The sequence below is a fragment of the Notamacropus eugenii genome, chromosome 4, assembly GCF_028372415.1.
Source record: "Notamacropus eugenii isolate mMacEug1 chromosome 4, mMacEug1.pri_v2, whole genome shotgun sequence".
NCBI classification, from domain to species: Eukaryota; Metazoa; Chordata; class Mammalia; order Diprotodontia; family Macropodidae; genus Notamacropus; species Notamacropus eugenii.
The window spans coordinates 107,255,297-107,281,769 of NC_092875.1; the positions used below are offsets into that span (position 1 = coordinate 107,255,297).

At 39.6% G+C, this 26,473-nt stretch overlaps 1 protein-coding gene across 1 annotated transcript in view; it reads right to left on the bottom strand.

The window, feature by feature from the left end:
- TG (thyroglobulin) overlaps positions 1-26,473 on the bottom strand; it is a 366,261-nt gene that overhangs the window by 293,375 nt on the left and 46,413 nt on the right. The window contains exons 17-20 of the mRNA XM_072606558.1: positions 24,315-24,524; positions 18,363-18,517; positions 11,185-11,341; positions 2,855-3,082 (exon numbers count right to left, since the gene is read on the bottom strand). Coding sequence (XP_072462659.1) covers positions 2,855-3,082; positions 11,185-11,341; positions 18,363-18,517; positions 24,315-24,524 — 750 coding nt within the window. The remainder of the gene's footprint in view (positions 1-2,854; positions 3,083-11,184; positions 11,342-18,362; positions 18,518-24,314; positions 24,525-26,473) is intronic.

Genomic DNA, 26,473 nt, shown 5'->3' on the forward strand with positions numbered 1-26,473 from the left:
AAAAAAATAAAGTAAATGGTTAAAGTTAAAAGAGTGGGGACCAGGCAAAAGCAATGCACCTATGGTGTGTGCTATAGTCAGGCCTGGATCTTTCTCCCTTTAGGTTATCATTATGGTGAGGAAGTGGGAGATGGAAGGATGTCTGTCCTTCCGAGGTCCTGGCTCATGCCACTTCAAAAAGCCCACCCACAGGACTAGAAGAAGCAGCCTAGAGCTATGTATTGGAATTCTAGCAGCCAGAGATACTCCTAGAACATCTGGTGCCTAGGGCAAAAACAGTGGCCCAGGGGAGAGCTTGTAGTCTGCTGGGGAAGTCACTGCCAGGGAATGCAGTAGGGACAGCCTGGCCAAGAACAGTCACTTTTACAGTAAGAGAAGACCCCCTCAAAGGCACTTGCACATTGTGGGCATTGAATAAGCATTGGTTGAATTGAATTGGATTTTACAGGAGACAAAACTGGGGCCCAGAGAGAAGACTTGCCCATAGGCTGTAGATAGCAGTGCTAAGATTTGAACCAAGGTCTTCTGAATTCCAACTCCAGTTCAGATAACCACTAAGACCCCCTCCAACTGTGAGTCTGTGGTGAATTCATTCTCGTATATAATGAAGTTCAATGGCAGTTTCACCCTGATATAGAATTTGAAATTCCAAGAGGATTTTAGGAATTGATAGGAAAAGCCAGACCTGAGTCTGGTCAATAATGCATTAGAACAAGGGTTCTTAACCTGGGATCCATGGATAGTGTTCAAGTGGTTTATAAACTCAGATGGGAAAGAAATACATCTTTATTTTCATTAATCTTTGGGTTCCTTTGTAATTCTGTTTTTTAATGCACTTAAAAACATTATTCTGAGAAGGGGGTCTACAAGTTTCACCAGCGTGACAAAGAGATCCACGATACCAAAAAAATAGGAGGTTAAGAACCCTTTTCGAGAAGAAATCAAAAAGTCCTGTATTTCTACATCCCCAATAAAATACTTTTTCCTGCATTTTCAGAGAGCTGTATGATACAGAGAGGCCTGATAAATCAAGGTTTCATCTTGAGCCTCCCTGGGAAAAAAACCAATCATCTCTATTCTGGGGGAAATGGTTTCCAAAGCTACTTATGAAGTGAGAGAAGCCAACAGTCTCATTGAATTTTAATTAAAAATCAGTTTCCCCCCAAACCACAAAAGACTGTGCCTAAAACTTCCCAGATGGGGTCAGTGGGGCTCCCTCCATATGTTGATCTAACCAAACTGCTGAATGTCTCAAAAAACTAAATGCATCATCCACACCATTAATGATGGTACCTACTCTCATTCTTCTGGCACTTTAAGGTTTGCCCGATTCAATCTTCAAAATGCCACTGTGAGGAAAACAGTGAAAATGCTTTTCACCCTACTTCACAAAGAAAGAAACAGACACACAGAGATTCTAAGGGCCCTGCCTGAAATGACATAGAGTGTTCATGGGGGAAAAAACCAAACAAACAAAACCCTGAATTTTCTGGCCTGGTCTTATAACATGCTGCTTCTACTTTGGGTCTACCCCTCCCTTTTCTGGAATCTGCCAGAAAGCTTTCATGGATAGAAACTTCCATCTCCTATGAAACAATGAAAATAAGTACTAACTTTGGAATTAGAGGGTTCAAGCTAAAAGCTCATATCTGGTGGTTAATACTTGTGCCACACCGGGGAAGTCACTTAAATTCTCTCTGTCTCAGTTTTCTCATGTGTAAAATGATGGAATTGTACTAGATGGCCTCTGGGATCCATAAATCTTTCACCCGTGCAACTTTGATGGGTAATAGCTCTTTGCCTATGACCTTATAGGAAGGAATCTAATTAGATCTCTTAAGTTAGACACATTCCTCCCTACAAAATACCTGGTGCTCCTCAGCACCCCAAGTTACTCTGATACATGGAGTGATGAGAGTTGATGTGTTAATGCTCTAAATCCAAAGAGCAGCCTCTCAAAGGAGTATCATGAACCTTATTCCTCCTACCTTAGAACCAACCCAAGACCTCCTCTGAGCTCTGGCTTTTCCTTATCCTCCCAGTGATCGTGACCAGGTCAGATGGAGTCATCACCCTTCCATGTTACCCAGACTCCCACACTGGGGTTCCCAGGACATGTTCACTGACATGCTCTTGTGCTCCAGATCCTACTAAATGTCTTTGGGTCCCCGGGGTTCTGATTAGTGAGCCTTCACCATGTCTAAATGCTATACCTATTAAACAGCCCAACATCCTCCTCCTCCTTCACATCTAGTTCTAGAAACTATAATCAAAACAACACTACTATTCCTGGAATGAGTGTGCCAATCAATTGTTATATATAATATATATGTATATTGTCATTCCTTGTGGGCAGAGACTGTCTTGATTTTTCTACTTGTATCCCAAGCACTTAGTACAGTATCTGTCACATAGCAAGCACCTAAATGCCCTTTCATTCATTCACTGTTCTTCTGCATGAGTTAGAATGAATGATCTCTAAGGTCCCTTCCGGAATCTGTGATCTACAAAATTATATCATATAAGTAGCAACCTTTCTGCCCACCTTTATGATTGATCTTGGTTCTAGAGTTATGTCATTTTGTCTTTAGGATAGCTTTGTTTAATTCAAACAATATGATGGGAAGGGCAATATGGAGAAGGAAAGAGAAGAGGGAAAGAGAGGAAGGAACTGAAAAGGGAGAGAAGATGGAAAGAGAGGGAGAAAAATAGAAATAATGGAATAGAGGAGAAAGGAAGAGAAAGGGTGAGAGAAACAACAAGACATAGAGATAAAAATAAAAGGAGATATCTTTATTGGGAGCTGTTCTCTCTGCCTCCCTGGTCCCTAGAGAAGAGGAACCAATCAACCTACCACATCCAGGTGAATACAGAACTTCTTTGCCTGATGGTGAGTACTTTTGGAATCCTTTCTTGCATCCAAACTGCACACTTGGAGACATGTCAAAGTAATCTCCTCGAAGGAATCGTATAGTAGTAGCATCTGCTGGAAATGTCTTGGAATCTAAATGAAGCTGGAAATCACCACTCTGGATCAACTTTACAAAGCGGCCAACGAGGTCATTTCCCACAAAGGCATTTTCTGTAAGAGACAATGATGTGAAAGGCTTACCCTGTTTCCATTCATTACAGAAGGAAAGACGCTGAACACAGTTTAGGAGCACTTTAAACCTACCCCAGTCACCATAACTATACCTTCCCTTCCATCAGAGGAGACCAAGATGCCTGCCCTCAGATACATGTCAAGTCAGCCATGCAGACATACACCTACCAGATCTCTTGGTGGAACAGAGATTCCTATGTAGTTTTAGTCTCTATGGGAAGGAGACAACCAAAGGACAGCCTGAGAGTAGATTTTTGGTTTGCTATGTACATGTAGTCACATAATTTTAAAACACAGAATATAACACTGAGAAAAGACCTTAGAACACAGGATGTTAGAAGGGAAGAAAGAAGGGAATAAGCATTTATTACGCTCATACTATGGGCCAGGCATTTGGCTAATAATCACTTTACAACTATTATATAACAATAATAATAATAGCTAACATTTATATAGCTTGCACTATGTGGAAGACATTATGCTTAATACTTTACAAACATTATTTCATTTTAAACTCAACTTTGGGAGGTGGGTACTATTACTATTTCAATTTTACAAATAAGGAGACTGAGGTAAACAGAAGTTATATTTAAGTGCCCAGGGGCACACAGTTAGTATATGTCAAAGGTGGATCTTGAACCCAAGTGTTTCAGACTCCAAGCTGCCCAAGGGCATATAGCTGGTTAATGGTAGAAGTAAGACTAGATCCCAGGTCCCTTGTATTCCAGTCTAGTACTCTAGTTGAGATAAACACATGGCTATCACAAAGGAAGACATTAGTTCAACACAAAAAGGAACTTGATACAAATTAGAACTTCCTGAAAATGGCCCAGACCATTTCCCTGGGAGTGATCCAGGAATTTACTAGCAAGGCAAGAGCAAAGCATGTCCATGTGATGGTTGATGGGATGTCTCCTTACACAAAGCTGACAACCTTTGCTTGTGAGTCCTCAAAGACATAGGAAAGGTAATGAGTTCCCCACCATTGGAGGTCTTCCATCAGGGGTCAGATCATTAACTCTCAGGGATTTTGTATGGCAGATTCTTGGATCAGACAAGGACTTATACAAGGCAAACTCTAAGATTCCTTCCAACTCTAAGATTGTATGGATACTGTGACCATGATGAAAAGGAGCAAAAAGAGAGCATTTTGTAGTGTACAGTCAGGAGACCTTAGATGTCAGAGGAATCACATTACAAAACAGCAGGTAAGGCATGGGCTCTAAAAAAAGGTCTTTCAAATTCCTCATTGGCAGCCGCAGAGGCCACCAGTTGTTTGATCCATACCTGCACTACTGGGCCTTATTGAGAAGCATTGTTGTCTATGACCAATAAAGTAATATCTCTTTGTAGCCTGTCCTAATCACATACAGTATGTGCTTAATAAATGTTGCTTGATTCATTAACTGATTTGTCAGGTCCTGGTTGGACTAGATGCCAATCAGCTCCTCTCCATCTGTGAATGTGTTGGCCATCCTTAAGCTAGAACATATTGTTCTTAAAGCTAAACAATTAAGTGAAGTTCTCCAGCTGTCAGACTGGAAACATTTACTGGAAAAAAATTGATAAGCACTATATCAACAGTTGGGTTGGCTCCCAGATAGAAAATATACATTCATTTTACTACAAGCCAATTTAAAACTGCCACATAACCAAAACCCACTGAAGTTGTTTTTGCCAGAAATATCAATGTAAAGAAAGCCAGGGGTAAACAGTTTACTTTATCCCAACTTCAAACGCTTCTAAAATTATCTAGGAACGAGTCTGAGGGAGAACAGAGGCCTATCCTGTACATGAGAGTTAATGAGATGTCTCCCTACAAAAGTAACTGGCTTCTAGCTTGTGCCCATGCATCATCACAGGAGACTGATGCCACAGAGGACTAGGAAAGAAGGGGCCAAATTTCTTCTCCTGGGTTACATGCTTATAACTTTATCATCTCAGTATCTACAGAAATGAAATACTTTGATGTTCGGCTGTATTTAGAGACCTAGTACTCATAATGAGGGAGGTAATAGGGTCCTTATTTTTTTCCTTAGTCAGACTATTTCTGAAATATTTTGTTCAGCTCCGGGGACTGCATTTTAGGAAAGACATTAATAAGTTGGGGAACATTGAGAGGAAGGAGACCCAGATTGCATGAGGCCTTGAGATCACTTAACATTGAATATCAATTGAAGGAAATTGGAATTGTTTAGTTTAAAATAGAAAAGAAATAGCAGGGTCATGGCAGCAGTCTTAAAGCATATGAAAGACTATGACGTTGGGTTATTGTTCAGTCATGTCCCACTCTTTATGACCCCATTTGAAGTTTTCTTCCTTTTTGGGGTGTAAGGGTTGGGAAGCAATTGGGTTAGATCACTTGCCCAGGATCACACAGCTAGGAAGTATCTGAGGCCAAATTTGAATTCAGGTCCCCCTGAATCCAGGACTGGTACTCTATCCACTGCACCTATCTGCCCCTTATTTGGGGTTTTCTTAGCAAAGATATTGGAGTGGTTTGCCATTTCTTTCTCCAGCTCATTTTACAGATGAGAAAACTGAGGCAAACAGGGTTAAGTGACTTGTCCAGTGTCACACATTGCAGAATTTAGCGGTCCTATGGTGTTAAAGATTAATATTTCAATTTGTCAACTGACTGGATTGTAGAGTGAGAGACAAAAAAAAGAATTAAAGATGATCCAAAGTTATGAGCTCAAGTGTCTGGGAGGAGGTTAATACCATTAACAGATGTAGATACATTAAAGGAAGGAGAAGCTTCAGACTGGAAGATGATGGTAAGTTTATCTTTATCTGTATTAAACTGAAATTTTCCTACCAAGTCCATGAGTTTGCAAGGTCTGACTATCAAGTAAGACTTAGTCGGTTTTTTGCTGATCAGGAAGAAGAGCCAATTAAACTCTGAGTAAACTGAGTGCAGTTAATCCACGATGAAGAGTGTGGGCTTGATGTTTTAAAAACTGAAATGTTGCTAGCAAACTAATACCATTTCCCAGCCTGAAGATGGCCCTATAAATTTGAGAAGTGACCTAGTCTTGGTGGCTGACATGTCTATAGCTCTACATTTTGCAAAGCCCCTTAAATGCCTTCTTTGGTATTCACGACAACCTCATAATAGAGACTGTATTATTACCTCCCTTCTACAGCTCAGTGGTCTGAGGCAAGATTCAAGCCCAAGTGACCTGATTCCAGTAGGTCTGTTTTATACACTACCTTGTGTTGCCTCACTCAGTAGGACAAGGTACCTTTTAGTCTATCACCAAATTGACCTTGGATACATGGAAAAGACATTCATCAGGCTGCTCAGACAACTAATCAATCAGTCAATCACAAACACTTATAAGCACTTATTATACACAAAATGTGAGTTTTGGGGCTACAAAGGAAAAAGTAAGACAGTCCCTGTTCTGTAGAAGCTCATATTCTATCAGGCAAGACAACATGTACATATGTAGTTATATATAAAATACGTACAAAGGAATTTTTTTGAAGGCAATCAGATTTAAGTGACTTGTCCTGGGTAATACATCTAGTAAGCGTCTGAGACCAAATCCAAATTCAGATCCTCTTGACTCCAAGGCCAGTGTTCTATCCACTATGCCACCTAGCTGCCCCTGATACAAAGGAATTTTGAGGAGGAGGGAACCAATTTCTGGGGAGATCAGAAACATTTTTTTCATGTACAACAAGATGATGTGTGAGCTGAGCTATGTAGGAAACCAAGTATTCTAAGGCCAAATCAGTACATACCTAAAAAGGTAAGAAAAATGGGAGGATTTATGGCAGGGAGTGGAGAAGGAGTGGGGTGAGATGAGGGGTATAGCAGGAGTGGATTCAACTGGTTCTGAGATTTCATTGATGTGAGTAACTTCCAGAGGGAAACTCCCTTCACCAGTGCCCATGGGCAGTGACTCCTAAATGTGAAGTTTTGATGAGTTACCCATGATCACATAGCTAGTAGATGTCTGATGCAAGGAATGAGTACAACTTTTCCTGACTCTAAGACCAGGCCTCTATCCACTGGTTATATTTCCTCTAAGAAGATAGTAACTAAATAGTTCACAAAGTGTCAGATTTTTAACATTAATTGTTAATGTTCAACACAGACATCACTCATTTAAATGTTTTAAATAACCCATAGACTGAATATATCAGAGATGTCAAGTTCCTACAACAATACTTCTCTCAATTATAACGCCTCCACTTACCTCACAGGGATATTTTCTCTCTTTTACAGATGAGGAAACTGAGATTTCAAATTAGTAAAGTGACTTACTTAAAGTCATAGGACCAGTTCCAGAACCTAGGTCTTTGGATTTCTGGACCAGTATTCTCCCCCTCCCTAACTCACAGAGTTGTTGGAAGAAAGGTGCTTTGCAAAATCTTAAAGTGTTCCATAACCGTCTTATTGTTCTGATTTCTACTTCACTCCATGATATCTCTCATGTAGCACATGAATAATATTTCAAATGCCCCTGGGGAATGTTCACCGTGAATGGGGTTACAAAGTTTATTTAAAGCAGATGAACTGAGGTGGGAGCATTAGACAGAATTTTCATTGGACAATCATATCTATTTTAACATGTGTGTCCATGAATGACACAAAAATAGCGTTGTTATTAAGGAAAACCACTAATATTTTGAGTACATTGCTAATGTTTCAGGGTCACTATCAAAGACAGAAACCACATCCTCCCACAAGATGTCCCCTGGTGACTTTAGCTTTGGCTTTCACAGGTCAGTTTTCACGAAGAATTTATTTTCTTATGAATAGGAGCACATCTAAAGTACTGTGTTTTTCTTCAAGATACAAGTCTAGTTATTTACTGTGCTTATTATAAATTGGCCAAGAGAAGACCATGAATACAACATGGAAAGCAATGTAGTGTATTGGTAAAAAAAAAAATCATCAAATTAAGAATCTGAAGACCTGAGTTTGTGTCTCAACTTTGGTCCTAGTTGTTACCAAGACAAATCAATTCACTTCTGAAAGCCTTGGTTTTCTCACCCTTAAAATGAGATGGTTGAACGATCACTAGCTGATTTCTAAGGTCCTGTCTAAATTTCTCTCTCTAAAATTCTATGTCCTATATTCTAACATTCTGTTTTCAAAGGTCCCTTCTGGCTCTAACATTCTACATTCTCTGGTTCCTTCCAGCTTATATATCCCATGTTCTTTGTTCCAACAGTATATATTCTGAGGTTCCCTTCTGACTCTGAAATTCTAAATTTTATATTTTTACATTCATCCTCTAACATTCTACATTATCTGGTTATTTCTAGCTTTAACTTTCCATGTCCTATGTTCTAACATTCTGTATTTGGAGACCCTTTCTAGCTCTCACATTCTATATTTTATGTTTTAACATACCAATTCTAAGATTTTATCCTAAATTTCCATCCAGCTCCATAATGCCCTGGTCTATGTCCTAATCTTTTATGTCTTAAAGCCTTGTCCAACACTATAAATCTATGATTTTATGTTTTTTATGTGGGCTGAGGAAAACTTTAGCATATAAAATTCCTGAGGCAGGGATATAAAGTGAATTTACTTAATCTTTGTGCTCTCACAGCGGCCATAAAACAACTCAGAATAGCCTACATTTCAGAAAGCTCTTTAAACTGACATAGTCATTTCAGTTAAATTTAGCGCATGTTGCTGTGGTGTGATATTTAGGGTACTCAGCTTTATAATTACAAAATCATACATTGTGAGACTCGACCCTAAAGGGTCACCATCCCTGAGAGATGAAATTTGAGGCGAAGATACATTTGCAGCCTGAGAAAGACTCTTCTCTGTGCTATCTTTGCCTAAGGTTGGGCATTGTTTCAACCCATCATACTCAGTAATATAAATAATTAGAGGGATTAAGGTATAAGACACAAGCTATATCAATTTCAGGAAATCATTGGGTAAAATTTCTCATGCTACCCTTGTGACTCAGAAGGAAAATATGGGCACCATCCTAGTACAATAGCACTGGAACCAATTGTAACCTTTTGAAATCAAGGAATCAGTGTCAATATGGAACCCATGCTACAGTGGAATTGTCTAGGGCTTTGCCAATTACTCAGATGAAAGTTGATATGGCATATACTTACCAGGCAAGAGGGATAGCTAACCCATTGGATGGCAGAATTGGGGTCCAAAGATGAACAGCACAAGTACAGAGGATATGACTAGGTATATAGTTAATTAGAAAAAAAATAACTTTAGTGGATCAGGAAGCTCAGCATAAGCCAGTACTATGATGTAACTGGGCAGCTAGATGGTGCCATAGTGCATAGAGTGCTGATCTGGAGTCAGGAAAACTCCTCTTCCTAAGTTCAAATCTGGCCTCAGGCACTAATAGTATGACCCTGGGCAAGTCACTTTTTCCTGTTTGCCTCAGTTTTCTCATCTGTCAAATGAGCTGGAGAAGGAAATGGCAACCACTCCAGTACCTTTGCCAAGAAAACCCAAATGGGGTCACAAAGAGTGGGACATGATTAAAATGACTGAACAATACTACGAAATGACTGCTAGAAATATTAACTAAATCTTAGGCTACTCTAAATGAAACATAGTGGTTTCAACTACAGTATGTCTAGAAGAGCATGATCAAGATGAGGAGGAGGCTTAAAACCAGATCATACAAGGAGGAATGATTAGTGTTAATGAGGATGTTTAGCATGGAAAAGAGAATTAGAGAGGAAATGATAGGTTTCTGATGGGCTCTCATTAGGAAAAGAGATTAGATTTGTTCTGTTTATCTCCAGAGGAGAGAACTAGGGTCAATGAATGAAAGTTATAAGGAAGTCAAATTCTGTTAACATTACCAAGAACTTTCTAGCAACTTGAAAAAAATAGAATAAAATGCCTTAATAGCAAACCCTCCATCACCAGGAAGCAGCTGGTGGTGCAATGGATAGGAAGCTGACCAAGGGTGAGGAAAACCAGAGTTCAAATTCAGCTGCAGATGCTTATTAGCTATGTGACCCTTAGCCTCTGTTTCTGCCTCAGTTTCCTAAACTCTAAAATAGGGATAATAATGACACCTCTTCTGTAAGGTTCTCATGAGGATCAAATGAAATAATGTTTGTAAAGTGCTTAGCCCAGTTTCTGGTATGTAGTAGACACTATACAAATGACTACTCCTTCCCCTTTCCACCATAGATGTTCAAGCAGAAAGAGGAGGGTCTCTGTTGGAGTTGTTGAAGATACTATAGAGATAATTCCTGGGAGGTTGGAATAGTCTTTTAAATTTCCAAAGCAAGATTATAGGATTCTAACTTGAATCCAACTCATTTTAAGTGTTCCTCTATGTATTAAGATCCCTTTCAATAACATTCTATGATTTCTAGTTTCTTCCTGTCCTCCCCATGTATGTATTCATTTTTGTTTGAGTTTTGTTCAGTTTTGGACCGGACGTGATTTTTTTGATACATGGAAGTCCTAGTGAGAAAATTCCTTCTATCACTGCAGAATGACATCTATAACTTTATCTTAAAGAGCTCCCCAGGAGATTTAATATGAATGTATATGTTGAACCATCTTGGGATGGGGGAAGGTGAGAGATAGGGAGAAAATTTGGAACTTAAAATCTTATGGAAGTGAATTTTTAAAACTAAAAATAAATAAATGGGGGAAAAAAGAGTTCCCAGGGGAACTGAGAGGTTAAGGGGCAGGTCCATACTTACACAGTTGATATCTGTCAGAATTAGGATGTGAACGAATAATAATAAAGATGATGGCTTGCACTTATATATCACTTTCAGGTCCACAAAGCACTTTACAAATATTATCTTTCTGAGCCTCACAAAAGTTCTAGGAGGTAGCTGTTTTTATTATCTCTATTTTATAGTTGAGGAAACTGAAGCAGAAAGGTTCAATGCCTTCCAGGGGGTTACATGGCTACTGAGGCTGGATTTGAACTCAGTGTTTCTGACTCATTTAGCACTTTAGCCACTGAAAGTATTCCTTCTCCTAAGGTCGATAGTCTGTCCAATGTACCTTAAAACAAACAAACAAAAATCTAAACCTGGCTCATTTTGAAAGATGTGGTGTCCCTTAAACGCATTAAAGTATGAAGACAGCATACCAATATCATGGGAGTCAGGAAGAGAGGTTGCCGAGATGTCCTCTAGCTGGGATCTCCATGTAACATTCACTCCCAGGCGTTCCACTGTCAGACACTCCACCTGCACTGCAGAATCATCACAGACAGGAAAATAGGCAGTACTCCCAAAAGTGTCCACCTATACCAAGACAAAGAGCTTTGGGTTAAGAGCTGACTTCTGTCTTCTTCACAACTATAATCATTACTAGTGCAGTTTCAACTCATTTAATCTACTCCTGCTAATAATTAAGATTAATTAATATTACTCTAATTAAGTTAATATTACTCTAAAAGATTCTATGACAGCAAATTATGTCCCAGACTATGTGTAATGAGAAATGGGAAATATATCTCTCTAGATAATAGAGAAAACCTGCAGCTTCTTTGTTCTTTTTCACTGATCTTAGCATCATAATTTAATTATATGAGGTAGAAAGGATTTCAGAGATCATCTAATCTAAGCCCCTTGTTTTCCAGGTGAGGAACTGAAAGCCAGGGAGGGAGGTTAAGTGATATGTCCAAAGTCACAAGACGGCAGGTGTTAGAGGTAGCATTTGAACCCAGACCACCTGACTCTAGAATCAGTGTTCTTTCCACTGTAACATTCTGCCTCAAGATAAAAGCCTGAATCAATAGTATGGAGTTCAATGTAGCACAGCAGAAATCAGGTCTTCTGATTCCTATATCATATGATTTTAAACATATTACAAAGCCTCCCACCTTCATCCTCCAGTGCCTATGAGATATAGAGCAATAGGAAGCCAAGGCATTGAGCACAAGAAAACTCATGTTTAGGAATTGGAGAATAATCTAATTTATTTGGCGCATAATATGAATGAAGGGTAATAACAGGAGAAAAAGCTAGAAAGGAAGGCTGGGGCCAGAGCCTGGAGAGCCTTGAATGTTAATCTAAGGAATTTGCACTTTATTCTGTAGGCAATGGAAAACCATTCAAGATTTCTGGACATTGATTTTTTACCACCATTCTGCCCCATCATGTCCATATAATGTCTCCCCCTGACCTTAACTCCCATATCTCTACTCCTAAGCTCCCAGTCTCCCTGAAACTTCCTTTTCATACAATATGGGCAATTCTTGGCCAGCTGTTATCCACATGGATGAAAAAACTGGAGAAAAGGGAATTAAAGCATTACAACTAGCATCTCAAGGAAATATTTGATGGGTCTAGGACAAAAACTATGTCTTTCATGTAGTCTTACACATATTAGTCAGAGCTCATGAAGAGTGTTTAGAATTTGATGCCTGATTACTCAGAGGTTTTACTCAATGATTCAGTCAAGAGTTGCATGGTAAAATATAACATTGAAAAGAACAAGCCCATAGCATAGGCATTCTTAGGAAAAGCACCATAGTGGTTAATGGAAATCACACTGGTCCCAGCACCGAAAAAATTGCACTAAAGTCAGTTAACCATGGAAGAGTCATTGAATCACTGAGCATCAAGTTCATATTGTTTATCTTTCTATTCCCAAGGGCTATTTGTGAAGATCAAATGAGATAATGAGCATAAAATAACCTGAAAACCTTGAATAAATGCTAAATATAAGCTGGTAGTAGTAGTCTTGGCAGTGATAGTAATAGGATGAGTGATTGATTATTAAATGAGCATTTACAATTTACAATCACCTTCTACTAAACTGTAAGTTCCATCAGAACAGGGACCCACACGTTTTTCTAAATTTTGCGTTTATCCTAATGTGAGGGTTCTAAATTTGGGCACTTAATAAATACTTACTAATATGACCAATATATAGGTCATATATACTGCCCCTGTGCTCCAAACTCTTCAATGCCTCTATTGAAGAATGCTTAGAGTCACAAGACCTTAATTTGAATCCTGCTTCGGACACTAGTATATCAGGCAAGTCATCATAGCTTTCAGAGCCTCAGTTTCTTAATGTACAAAAAAAAATGGGGGCAATAACGCTTGCAGAGACTGTTTTATAGGATTTTGCGAGGAAGGCACTCGGCAAGTCTTAAAGGCTATGTAAATATAAATAATTAGCAGATATACTTCCCACTGAATAAAGTCTAAGCCCATTAAACTGGCATTCAAGGGCGTCCACCATTGGGCTCCAGACTCTACCTTCCATTTATTTCCCATTGTTCTCTCCCAAGTACTTTGCAGTACAGCTAAACAGGACTGTTCGTAGACTATGAAGACACTCTGCTTTCTTGCCTGTGCACTTTTGCTGCATCATTCTTTAAAACTGTATTTCCCATATTCAAATCCTGCTATTCTGCAAAATTCAAATTCAAGCTCGAACGCCATTCAGTTCATGCAGCCTTCTCTTATCTGCTTAGCTGGAGTCGAACAACTGACAAGTATTTATTAAGTGCTTACCATGTGGCACGCACTGTGCTAAGGACTTGGGAAAAAGAGGAGGGGGAGGAGAGAGAGAAAGAGAAGGAGGAGGAAGAGAAAGAGAAAGAAAACAGTTCTTGTCCTTAGGGAGCTTACATTCTATCTTGCTTACTATCTAGCTATCTGTCTGTCTGTCTGTAGACAGATTTATCTTTGTCAACATGCATGACCTGGAGTCAGGATGACTCATCTTCCTGAGTTCAAATCTGACTTCAGATGTTCATTTACTAGCAATGTGATCCTGGGCAAGTCACTTAACCCTGCTTGCTTTAGTTTCCTCTTCTGTAAAATGAGCTGGAAAAGGAAATGGCAAAATATCCCAGTATCTCTGCCAAGAAAACTCCCAATGGGGCCATGAAGAGTTGGACATGACTGAACAACAACAAACCTTAGAAGGGGAGACATTAATAGCTAGGGCACTAGGAAAGAACTCTTGGAGGAAATTAGTCTTAAAAAAAGCCAGGGATTCTCAGTCAGAGTTGAGAAGGAATAGTCTTTCAGTCATGGATAATAGATAATGGAGGTAGGAGATGGAGAATTATGCATGTGGAACTGTGAGTAAGCCAGATCACTGGACCAGAAAGTGCACAAAGAGGAAACAAGAATTCAGGAAGGTTAGAAAGTCAGGTAGTGGTTGGGTTGTGAAGAACTTCAATGCTAAACATAGAGGACTACATATGATCCTAGAGGTAACAGGGAACCATGGGAGTTTATTGAGCAGGGGTGGTGACATGGCCTGACTTATGCTTTAGGAAAATCACTTTGACAGCTGTGTGGAGAGTGGCTTGGGGAGGGGAGACACTTGAGGTAGAGAAGTCATTTACGAAGTTATTGTAATTGTCCTAGTGAGATGTGAGGAGGGCCTGAACTTCATTAGGTTTAAATCTGGATCTGAGATTTCATTGGTGCAGTGCCTGAGGCCCCAAAGACATTAAAGGATGTTTCTAGGATCACACAGTCAGGTTGTTAGAGGCAGGACCTGAATCCACATCTGCAAGGCTTGCTCTCTCCCCAGTATTCCGCAATGCTATTCTACTTTTCATATGAAATTTATATTCTACTTAGTATGACATTTATCTCTCTGTACATTTTATCATCTTCAATTAGAATATAAGCTCCTTGAGAACAAGTTGCTATTGTTCAGTCATTTGTCAATTATATCGGACTCTGTGTGACCCCATTTGGAATTTTCTTGTCAGAGATACTGTAGTGGTTTGTCATTTCCTTCTCCAGCTCATTTTACAGAAGAAGAAACTGAGGTAAATGACTTGCCCGTGGTCACACAGCTAGTAAATGTCTAAGGTGGGATTTGAACTTGGGAATATGACTCTTTCTGCCCCCTAACCCAGTACTCTATTCACTTTTGCACATAGCAACTTTTTGAGGATGGAGGACATGTCATATTTACAGGCTGAATAACTTATAATTCAGCTAAGACTTTTAGAACATCTTGTGTTTTCGTATTAGCCTCAAGGACAAGCACAGTACATTGTACTTGAGATGGGGAGGAGTGAAGGAGTAGAAGTGCAGACCAATGATTTCACAGGTACAAGAAACTCCCCTTGTGGAAACGTCTTCTACCAATATGTCATTGACTCATCTGTGACATAGAGTCTTGGAGATCTGTCTGGGCCACTGAGAAATTAACTGATTTATCCATGACCACATAGATAATATTTGCCAGAGGAAGGACCAGAACCCAGGTTTTCTTGACTCCAATCCAGATCTTCTAGTCACTGCATCATACTGTCTTTAGTAACTATATGGTGGGTACTTAATGAATGTTTATTGAAAATGCCTAGAACAGTGCCTGATAGCTGTTTCATAGAAGCTTGTTGAATAGGATGGAAGAATGCATGAATGCATTGTGTGTGTTCATCCTTTGTTGCCAAAGAAGACCATGCCATCAGAGAAATAATGACATGACTTGCACTTGACTTTGTTTTGAGTGAGGAAGGGCTGTGCAGGTCACCAGCCTCACTTCTCCTCCAGAGCCATCTGAATCAAGTGACCAGATATTCATCGGGATGACTGAAGATGACCCAGGATGAGGCAATTGGGGTTAAGTGACTTGCCCAATGTCACACAGCTAGTGAGTGTCAAGTGTCCGTGGTGCAGTGGATGGAGACCCAGTGCAGGAGTCAGGAGGACCTGAGTGAATGCATTATGAATGAATGAATGTATAAAATACGATTTCTTGGTTTTCAGGGGGTAGTTGACGACAGTGTATGGATCACTAGGTAATACATCAAATACAACATTGAGAGAATTTAACAAAAGAGACTTAACTAGGGCACTGGAACTCAGCCAGAGACAGAGAGGGAGGGAGGGAGGGAGGGAGAGAATGTGTCTCTGTGTGTGTGTCTATCTCCCACCACAACAGAGAAATAATTCAGCTACAATTCATCACATGCAAACTTTAAATAGGAAAACAAATGATGTGGGAAATTATTAGAAGATATGGGTCCTGAAGGACAAAGAGACAACAGAGACAGTAGATAATGAAAAATCTTAATTAGGGTCCAACCAGATGTTTCTCATTCTTTTCCTCACTCCTGTCTGGTTTCGCTGAGTTCTGTATCTCTATGACTTGTAACTGACCTGCTTGGTTGGGATCAGAGAACCAAGACAATGTGTTCACTTTGCTCTATTGTCTGATCCTGAGTGTGCTGATCACAGCTGATCTACCTCACGTTTGCTGAGAAGTAAATGTTTAACAAACCTTAAGTTTTTGTAGAAGTGTAAATAACAGTATTATTTCTAGTGTTATTAGCCTTAAAATCTGCAAAGGCAGCCTGGCAATGGAGAGATGCTTGCCTGGGAGTTGGGAAGATTTGGGTTCAAACAGCACCTCAGCTGCTCACCATCTGGGGAATCCAAAGCAGATGAGCCTCTCTCAATCTCAGTTTCATCAGCTATAAAATGACAGTAATCATGGCCACTACTTCATAAGGCTATTGTGAGGATTAAATAAGACAATGTACAGAAGGCACTTTGGCAAACCTTAAAATCTTACGTAAATGCTTTATAATTACTGTTATTGGTTGTAATATATGAATATTTGAAAGGCAGTATGGCATAATAAGTAAAGGGTTGAATTTGGAGTTGGGAAAACCTGAACTCAAAGCCTGTCACTAACAATGCTATGATCACTCAGCTTCACAGCCCCCTACCTGGAAGATCCTCAGCAAATGAAATCGTAGGTTTATATCACATATGTATGTGTGTGTATACATCACACACACACACACACACACACACACACACTACTAATCCTCCTCATCGCTACAGCATTAGATAGCACCTACATGATATATATGTTAAAATGTAGATATAGACACATATACATATATCTGTGTGTACACCTATATTTGCGAAATGTACATACAGATGTACATATTTATGTTATTGTCTTTGTTTATAGGCAGGACAAGATTTTGTCAAGTCGCAGAAGGAACCAGCTTGCGATGTAAATTAAGCCATGCGCTCTGCTAACCACCAGGGCCTTGGATTGTTTTTAGCTGACAATACCTCTTCTGCTGAGAGTACCCCCACAAGTAGGGGACAGTACTGAACTGAGAATGCAGATTACGATGGCAAGGTCTTCTGTAAGAAGTACCCCTCTAATAGAATCTGAAGAAATAATAATAGCGTGTAGATGGATAGATAGATATACACACATACACACAACTGCATATATACATGTCTCTGTACATGTACACTTACAAATATACACATATATAATTATACATGCATAAATACAAAAATATTCTATATGCCATTAGTGTGTATATATAGTTACATATGTTATATAAAGTTTAGTTTGTTAGTTACATATGTATAGACAGAACTTATATATGCATATATTTATACATATACATGTCTACGTATGATGTACACATATATACATACAGATGCAAATATTGTGTAAATATATATATACATAAACACATATATTGTGGGTACGTACATATGTGTTTGTGTATATATATATATATATACATATCTGTATCTGTATCTCTATCTATCTATGGCCAGAGAGAGAAGACAAGATTTTCAATAGATATATGGATCTATATACATATCTGCATCTATATCTCTATCTATCCATCTATGGCCAGAGAGAGAAAATAAAAAACAAGAGAGAAAACAAGAAAAGAAAAGCAAATGAGGCAACGCCTGAGACGTTCCAGTATTGTTATAGTACTGCTATGAGGCCCAAAATGTATTAATTACTTTGACCATTTACAGAGTTTTCAGTCAAATAATGTCCTTTTATGATAATGTCCATTTATAATGATGAAATACCCCCAATTTTATGGTACTTTAAAGTTGCTAAATGTCTGTTTCACAACAACCTTGTGAGTATGGTAGTGAATGTATTAAGATCATTCCCATTTTACAGATGAAGAAACTAAAGTCTCAGAGAAGTCAATTGTCTTGGGTCATACATCTAGTAAGGGTAGAGAGCGATATGTGAATCTATATCTTCTAATTGGTAGATCAGCACTGTTTCTAGTATCCAGGCTACCTCTTAATTAGGTAAAGTGGTTTGTTTATCTTTTCTCTCTCAATGCCCTCTTGGTAATCACCAGTTACTTCAAATCATGGAAATTTTTCAGAGTTTCTACTTGAAAAAATGTTGAATCTCCAATGTGAATGGTGTCAGTGGGTTAATAGGATATGTAACACCCTTTGCCTTAAGGGTCCATGTCACCAACTAAAGATTTTTCCTTACACTACGTTCTCATTCTCACTCAGGTCTGGGAAATACCTGAATCTGACAGAAGTCACGGGCCTTCAGCTCATCCAGTATGAAACTCTGGAAAGCCTGAAGTAAGCCAGAGTAATCAGCACTGCACATCTTTCCAGGGGGAAGCTGAAGATGGAATTGTACTTGGGTTTGCACGGTCTGCAACAACTGGAACTCTGTAAGCACATCAAAAGGAACAATCCATCAGCGTTGTAACTTGAGAATTTTCTGTTCCATAGAAGGTACTTTCCTTCAGTTACCTTGGAAACTAAGAGAAAGATAAGAATAACACAGGATGAAAAAACCTGGATGGGCTACAACCTGCCTTGATAGAAAGAATTCCCACACCAAAGATGGTGAGGAAATTCTAAGCAATGCCATACAGGCTTCATTCAAAGGAAACAGAGAAGTTTAGTCCACAGAGAAGACATTGGGAGGACTTTGTAGCTGTTTTCAAGTATCTAAATGGGGGTCTTGAGGAAAAGAGATCAGAGTTGTTGTGTTTAATCCCAGAAAGCAAAATTAGTAACCATTGGTGGTATTTATAAGAAAATAGACTTAAGCAGGTTATAAGGAAAAACTTCATAATAAATAGGGCTTCCAAATAGTGAAATGAGCCGACTTCAAAGATATTGAGTTTCTATTGCTGGAGGTCTCCAAGTAGAGGCTGGTCGATCAATTCTCAGGGATGTTGTCCAAGGAATTGTTACTCACCCAGCACCATGATTTCTGAAATTTTCTTCATGCCTGATGCTTATCAATATGCTAATATTGATAAGATTAATTATTAATATCAATAAATCAGCCCAACTCACTGGAGCTTCTCCCTCAGATGAGATACTAAGAAGAATAATGGTCCCTGACCCCAAGGAGGTTATAATCTGATAGAGAAGTTGAGACTTGTACAAAAACAGTACAAGAATAAAAGAGAATGTAGGTGCATACAAGAAACACAAATGTGGTCATTCAATCCAGCCAATCCCAGAACCCCAGAATTTCAGATTTAAAAGAAATCTCAAAGGCCATCTAATCCAATCACTCTAGCCTCCCCCCAAAGGAATCCCCTCACAGCATCCTCAACAAATGTTCCCTTCGACTTTACCTGAAGAGCTCCAATGAGAAAGAACCTACAACTTCCCAGGGGAGCCTCTTCCATTTTGGGACAACTCTAATCATTAGGATGTTTTTGCTAACATCAAGCCTAGATTACTTTCTTTGCCTCTGGTTTTGGTGACCTCTGCCCTCTGAGGTTAAATAGAACAAGTGTAATTTCTCTTGCACGTGACAATATTACCACTGAGATTGTGATGCTACTGAAGGGAAACAGATGGGAGAACTATCAGAACGAAGAGCTATCTTTACAAAGTCTGGGAAGAGGTACTCCTCACATCCTCAGGTAAAGGCAGTAGAATATGATTGACCCTGGTCATCCTATGTCTGTGAGCGCTTATGGGTGCACACGTGTGGGGGCAACAGAAAGGAGTTCTAAATGAGAAATCCTGAGCAACCATAAAGTGGCCTTCAAAGATGACAATTCTCTGGAGGTGCAGACTGCTGCAGAACTAACAAAATGACTTTATCCTATAACTAAACACTCCCATTCCACCCTATGGTACATCTGGAGCTCATTGGAAAGAAGGCATTCCACTAGAGACCTTTAGTTTATAGCTTGGGCATTTCGTTGATTACCCCAAAAAAAGTTTATGTTGAGTTTTAAATTAAATACATACCCAAACATGTTACAATCATAAAAACCATATGGTTGGTTGCTGTCCTCTGTTCTCAAAAAGGACTAAAATGACATCACTATGTTGGAGTCAAGGTACAGTGTGTTCTACTGTGGCTGATCAGACCAATAGGGGCTCAGGAGGCTCTACCACAAGTCAGGCATAAATAGTCCACAGGAACATTTGGAGGGGAGATGTCTCTAAATATGTGCATCTCATGTTTCTTTTGAGCTATTGTAATTCTGCTTCACTCACAGAGAACAGATCCTTCATTGAGGCTGGCACACCATGCTGGGCAGTCCTGTGCCTCCCATGACATGCAATCAATTCCGAAGTTCTTCAGAGAGACATTGAGAGTGTCCTTGTATCACTTCTTCTCACCTCCAAATGAGTGCTTGCCTTGTATGAGTTCTCCGTAAAATAGTCTTTTAGGCAAATATACTTTTAACATTTGAACAAGATGGCGAGCCCATTGTAGTTGTGCTCTCTACAGTAGAGTTTGAATGTTTGACAGTTTAGTTCAAGAAAGGACCTCAGTGTCTGGTACCTTATCCTGCCAGGTGATCTTCAGAATCTTCCTAAGACAATTCAAATAGAAATTCGATTTCCTGGCATGACGCTGGTAGATTGACCAGGTGTTACAAGCATACAATGAGATCAGTATAATAGCTCTGTAGACCTTTAGTTTGGTAGGCAATCTAATACCTCTTTTCTCCCACACTTTCTTTTGAAGCCTCCCAAACAACAAATTAGCTCTGGCAAAGTGTGTCAACCATATCATCTGTGTGTACACCCTAAAGACTACACTACCAAGGTAAATGAACTTATCCATAGTATATCTCTCCATATGGTGGCACTGGCTGGTGGAGAACACATATTTTCTTGGTGTTGCATAAGCAGCAGAGAATTGATCCATCCCAGCTTCCGAAGCTTCACTGAGTGCACAATCATCTGCAAGCAAATATCATGCACCAACTCTGCTTCCACTTTAGTCTTGTCTTGTAACCTTTTCAAGTCAAATAATTTACTGTCAGTGTGGTACATGATCTTGATGTCATTTTCATCCTTCAAGCTATCTGATAACATTGCTGAAAACATCATGCTAAAAAACATGGGAGCAGTCACACAGTCCTACTTCACTCCACTGGTGACTGGGAAAGCGTGAGAGCATTATCCATTATCCAGAACCTGCTGTAAACATGCCATCATGAAACTGACATTCAATACTGATGAATCTCTCCAGGAAGCCAAATTTTGTCATAATTTTCCACAAACCCTCACAACTGACAATATCAAAGACCTTGGGTCAGATCAATTAATGTTCTGTACAGACTTCTGTTCTGCTCCTGGCATTTCTCCTGGACTTTTCAGGCAGCAAACACCATACTGACCATCCCTTGACCCTTTCTGAAGCCACACTGGTTCTCAGGTAGATGATCATCGTCCAGGTGAAGGATTAGCCTACTACAGAGGATTTTGGTAAGAACCTTGCTGACAATAACTAAGAGAAAGATCCCCCTGTGCCTCTCTATTTCCCTATTTCCTCCAACCTGTTTCCATTTCCTTTATAGAGCCGGATAATGTAGGCATCCTTGAATTCCTGGGGGATGACCTCCTCCTGTCAATTAACCTGGAAAATTTCAGTTTTTGCATGAGCAGTGGACTCCTTGTTTTGTAAATCTCAGCTGGAATGGAATCATCACCAGGGGCTTTGCCATATGAGAGGAGCCTACTGGCATCCAAAACTTTTCTTTAGTTGGAAGTTCAGCTAGCGAGGGATTGACTGCAACCTGAGGTATATGGTTAGTGGTTTCAGCTTTGATTAATGATGGTCTGTTGAGAACTCTATGGAAGTTCTCAGTCCCTTTCCACAATCATGCCCATATCACTAATCAATGTGGCTCTATCAGCACTGAGTAGTTAAGATGCACCATAAGTCTTTGGCCTTCAGAGCAACATAAAAGCACTTTGGATTGTTACTATCAGCATAAAACTGAATTTCGGCTGCTTTCTTACTGAGCCAAGAATCTTACATCTGTCTAAGCTTTGCTTGTACTTTAATTTTGATGGAGTTAAATGCTGCCTTCCTAAAGATGAATGAACTATCCTGCTCATAAACTGTGAAATTCTTGTTTTTTGGTGAGTGTTTCTGAATTTCCCCATCATTTTTGTCAAACCAGTCTTGATGTTTGTGGGTGATCTGCCCCATATGAATAAATGCAAAACTGTACACCAAATCTCTGAAAGCTATTCCACTGTTTCCAATCATGTGTTAGCTCAACTTTTCCTCCAAGTTAGCAACAAACTGTTCCACCTCAGAGACATGCTCTAATCTGTAGACATTCAGTCATCTGGTAGTCATCTTGCCTTGGGGCCACCACTTTTGCTGAAAGTGAATATTTTGCTTGGAGAAGATAAGACTATGTTCAGTCCAGCATTCTGCACCATACATTGCCTTTGTCACTCTCACATCCTGTCTGTCTCTTCTCCTTACAATCACATAGTCGATTAAATGCCCATGTTTGCTGCAAGGATACATCCACAAAGTTTTGTTGCATTTAGGTAAATGGAAGCCACTACCCAGTTGGTGATTAGAACATTATGAGATGCAAAAGTCTTCAGTAGTAAATGACGATTGCTGTTTCTGTTTCCAACTCCATTCCTCCCAAGAACTATGTCTGGTAGTCTTTGCCTACTCTGCCACTAAAGTCACTCAGAATTATAAGCTTTTCTTCTTTCATCACATTGATGATGAGTGTCTCTAGGTCTTCATAAAATTTTTCTCTACCTCATGAGGATTTGGTGGTAGAATGGCACTTTCCTACAAGTGGCAATCATGTTGTCGTGAGCCTGTTCATTCCTTTTGATAGATGTATAAGTTCATTGACTAGATTAGTTTTGATTACAAAACCCATGCTGGCTTCATGTGCTCCCCATCACTGTGGACACTCCAGAAAAATGTGTATCCAGCTCTAACTTCAGTAAGCTGGACTTCATTTGCCAGTATTTTTTCACTCAAGGCTTCTATTTGAATGTGATACCTGCTCAGTTCTCTCACAACAAGAGTTATTTGTTTCTCGGGTATACTGAATTTCATGCTATCCATAAGCATGATTATATCCAAGGCACTGATAGTGAATGGAATCATCCTTGTAAAAGTTTTTATACATTTGTGTGTGTATGTGTTTTGACTATAGGAAGGGATTCCTGCCTTCTGTAGTCAGTAGTCTAGGATTGAATGAAGCAGACAATTTTGGAGGCACCTTTTCACTTCACATTAGGAGGTATGTAGTGCAGTCCTTCAAAAAGGCTGCTGAGACACCTAGGATGCTGTCATATCCTCCTGCTGCTTCAGTCCAGGGAGGAGACAGTGCTATGGCCTGAGTCACCTGGGTACAGGGTTGTAACTACAGTTTCAAATACTACCTTGTGACTGCAAGTATATCCATACCTGCTGCTTTGTCACTTGCCTGTCACCATAGGACTTTGAGATAGGTAAAAGTAGTAAAATGTTATGGGTGATATCTTTTAATTTGTGCATAAATTGAAGTGAAGCAGAGTTGTGCAAAGTCATCAACCTCACCCTCTCTTCCAGAGTCATCAAAGTCCAACTGGCAAGACAAAAGTCAAAATGACTGGTGATGGCTCAGGGTGCAGTGGATGACCTTGGCACCTCGGACCTCTCCATAGCACCTGTTTCAGCTGCCTTCATTGATGTGGGAACAAATTGTTCTCATCTGCCCATTCCACTTGGGAAAATCTTCACATGCTTGGAGTAGACACCTCCCTAAATCACTGAGGGGTTTGAGACTTCTTGGCTACTCCCAATCTGGTTTAGACTATCTGCCTAAATGGTTTACCAGTGTGCCTGTTGCATATGCTACAGCTTCTTGGAATCACAGGTGAGAGTTGAGTCAATCAGGTGGATACCACAGTTATAAAGCATCCCTGAAAAGTGCTCAGCAACTTTCACATTATACACCTACACTTGATCCTACAACTAAACATTCCCATTCCACCTGGTGGAATATCTGGAGCTCATCTGGAACAACGCATTCAACTAGAGTCCTCTAGTTGGTTGCTGGGGCATTTTTTTGAATACAAAAAAAAAAAACCCAAACTATGTTGAGTTTTCAAATTAAAGACATACCCAAACATATTACATTCGTAAAAACCATATAGCACCTATGGGAACACCACATGACTAAGTGAGTTATAAAGAAAGATCAATTCCACATCTACTTACTCTGACAAGCCTGGGGCAGAGGAGGCTCTGAAATCCAGCGCTGATTCTCTGCATTGCATATAAATGGCCCCCGGGGCAAAGTATTTCCATAGCCCTGGAGACATATAATCTGGCATTGCTGAACAGCCTGTCCTTGGTCTGTCCCCTTCTCACAAAGAACTACTCCATGGATTACATCAGAGGCTTTGAAGGGCAGTGGACACTGAGGACCTAGGAGGAATGGGAGATAAATGATTCGCATTCTTAAGTACTAATACAGGCAAAGTGGAGGAAAACGTATATTGGCCACACTATAGCCTGCAATTGCAAAGATAGCCCCTTGAACATATATCTTGGGCAGGCCTTGGGCTTAGAATTGGGGAGGAGGAAAAAGAAGGGAGAGGATGAAAGGCTGGATCTCATTTGGGAAATTACACAGTTCTTCGGTGGTTCCAAGCTGCTGGCTGGCACAAAAATCCATCTCTTTAACATTAAATATTCTCCCAGTAATGCTATAAAGCTAAGAATCATAGAACATCACAAACCTGAAAGAATTCCATTCATTGTTAACCCAAAAGAAAATGGAAAGACATACAGGATACACATGCAGGCTGTAACATATGGCAAACAATGATTCATAAAGGAGGGGTAACATAAGAATCCCTGGAGAGACATTATGAGGCAGGAAAATTCTGGCTTTGGAAACAGGAAGATCTATGTGCAAATCCTGCCTTGAACCCTTACTGTGTGACAATGATCAAATCAGTTAACCTGTCTGAATAGTTTTCCTAACCATTAAATGAGGATGGTGATAATGTCTGTAGCATTATATCAGGCAGCATGGTGTAGTGGATAATAATTTAATTACTATTTACATTACACTTTAAAATTTGCTTTACAAATATTATCTGATTTTATCCTCACAACAACCCTGGCACTCACATGTAGGCCGCTGATTTCTTCTTTACTGAAGAAAAAGCAATCCTTTTCACCCCAGCTTCAGTGAAGACTTACCAATCTTATGTCTCATGGAGGAGAAAGGAGACTACAATGAATGAGGTCTAGGGGGAAGGGGGAGTTAATCTTCTTTTCTCCTGGATTAACAGTGTAGCTAGCCCCATAAAATGATAGGGTTAAGTTAAATGACCTCTGAAGTCATTTTCCACCTCAAAAGTGATTCTAGATAAATAAAACAATGTATATGAAATCCATGGGAAACAGATGTGTTCTATAAAGCAGCCTCAACAGATGGAAATCTATCAAGCTGGAAAGGTTCTGCACAAAACCCTTTGAGAATTCTCCATTGCCTACCCAGTAAAATACAAACTCCTTCAAGGCCATCCACAACGTGTCACCTACCTCCCTTCCCTGCTTTATTTCCCACTAATAACACATCAACACATACACACACACATACATTACATACCTATCAAAGCATTCACAGTCCCCATATGCTTGCATATCTATAAACCTTTGCTCATTCTTTTTTCTCATTTCTCAAACTCCTTCTCCACCCATCTTTGCATACAAAGTTCTATCCATTCTGCAAGTCCTAGCTCATATGCCATCTCCCTCCTGAAGGCTCAAATGCTATTTTCCTGCTATGGTCTCATCAAACTTTGTGACATTTTTTGGTGTTATCATTGTATATACTTTGTAATCCTAAACTAGACTTCTAATTTCAAGAGGGCAGGTAAGATCTGTCCTTTGAATCTTTCCCAGCACCTCCCAAAGTTCTCTGTATATTTAATGGGATCTATTTTACAAATGTTTATTGAATTTAAGAGTACTTGCCCAAGATCACACATTTAATCGGCAGAAAACTTGAGACTTAAACCTGTTTCTTGATCCCTTCTCCCTCCAGTCTTCTGATCTTTCCATTTCAACAAGATGCCTCTGAGCAATATGGAGTAAGGAATTTAGAGCTGTATGAACACTCTCAGGCTACTGGAGTAAGAAAGGGCAAAGATCACAGTTTCTGGATGTAAACCCTGGCTCAACCACTCACTGGCTGTGTCACTTCTTCTGTTAAAAATGGTATTAATAATACCTACCTTGCCTGCCTTACAGGTTTATTTGGGAGGATCAAATGGATTAAGTGTGGGATTGTGTTTATCCTTCGTTGCCAAAGAAGACCATGCCATTAGAGAAATGATGACATGACTTGAACTTGACCTTGT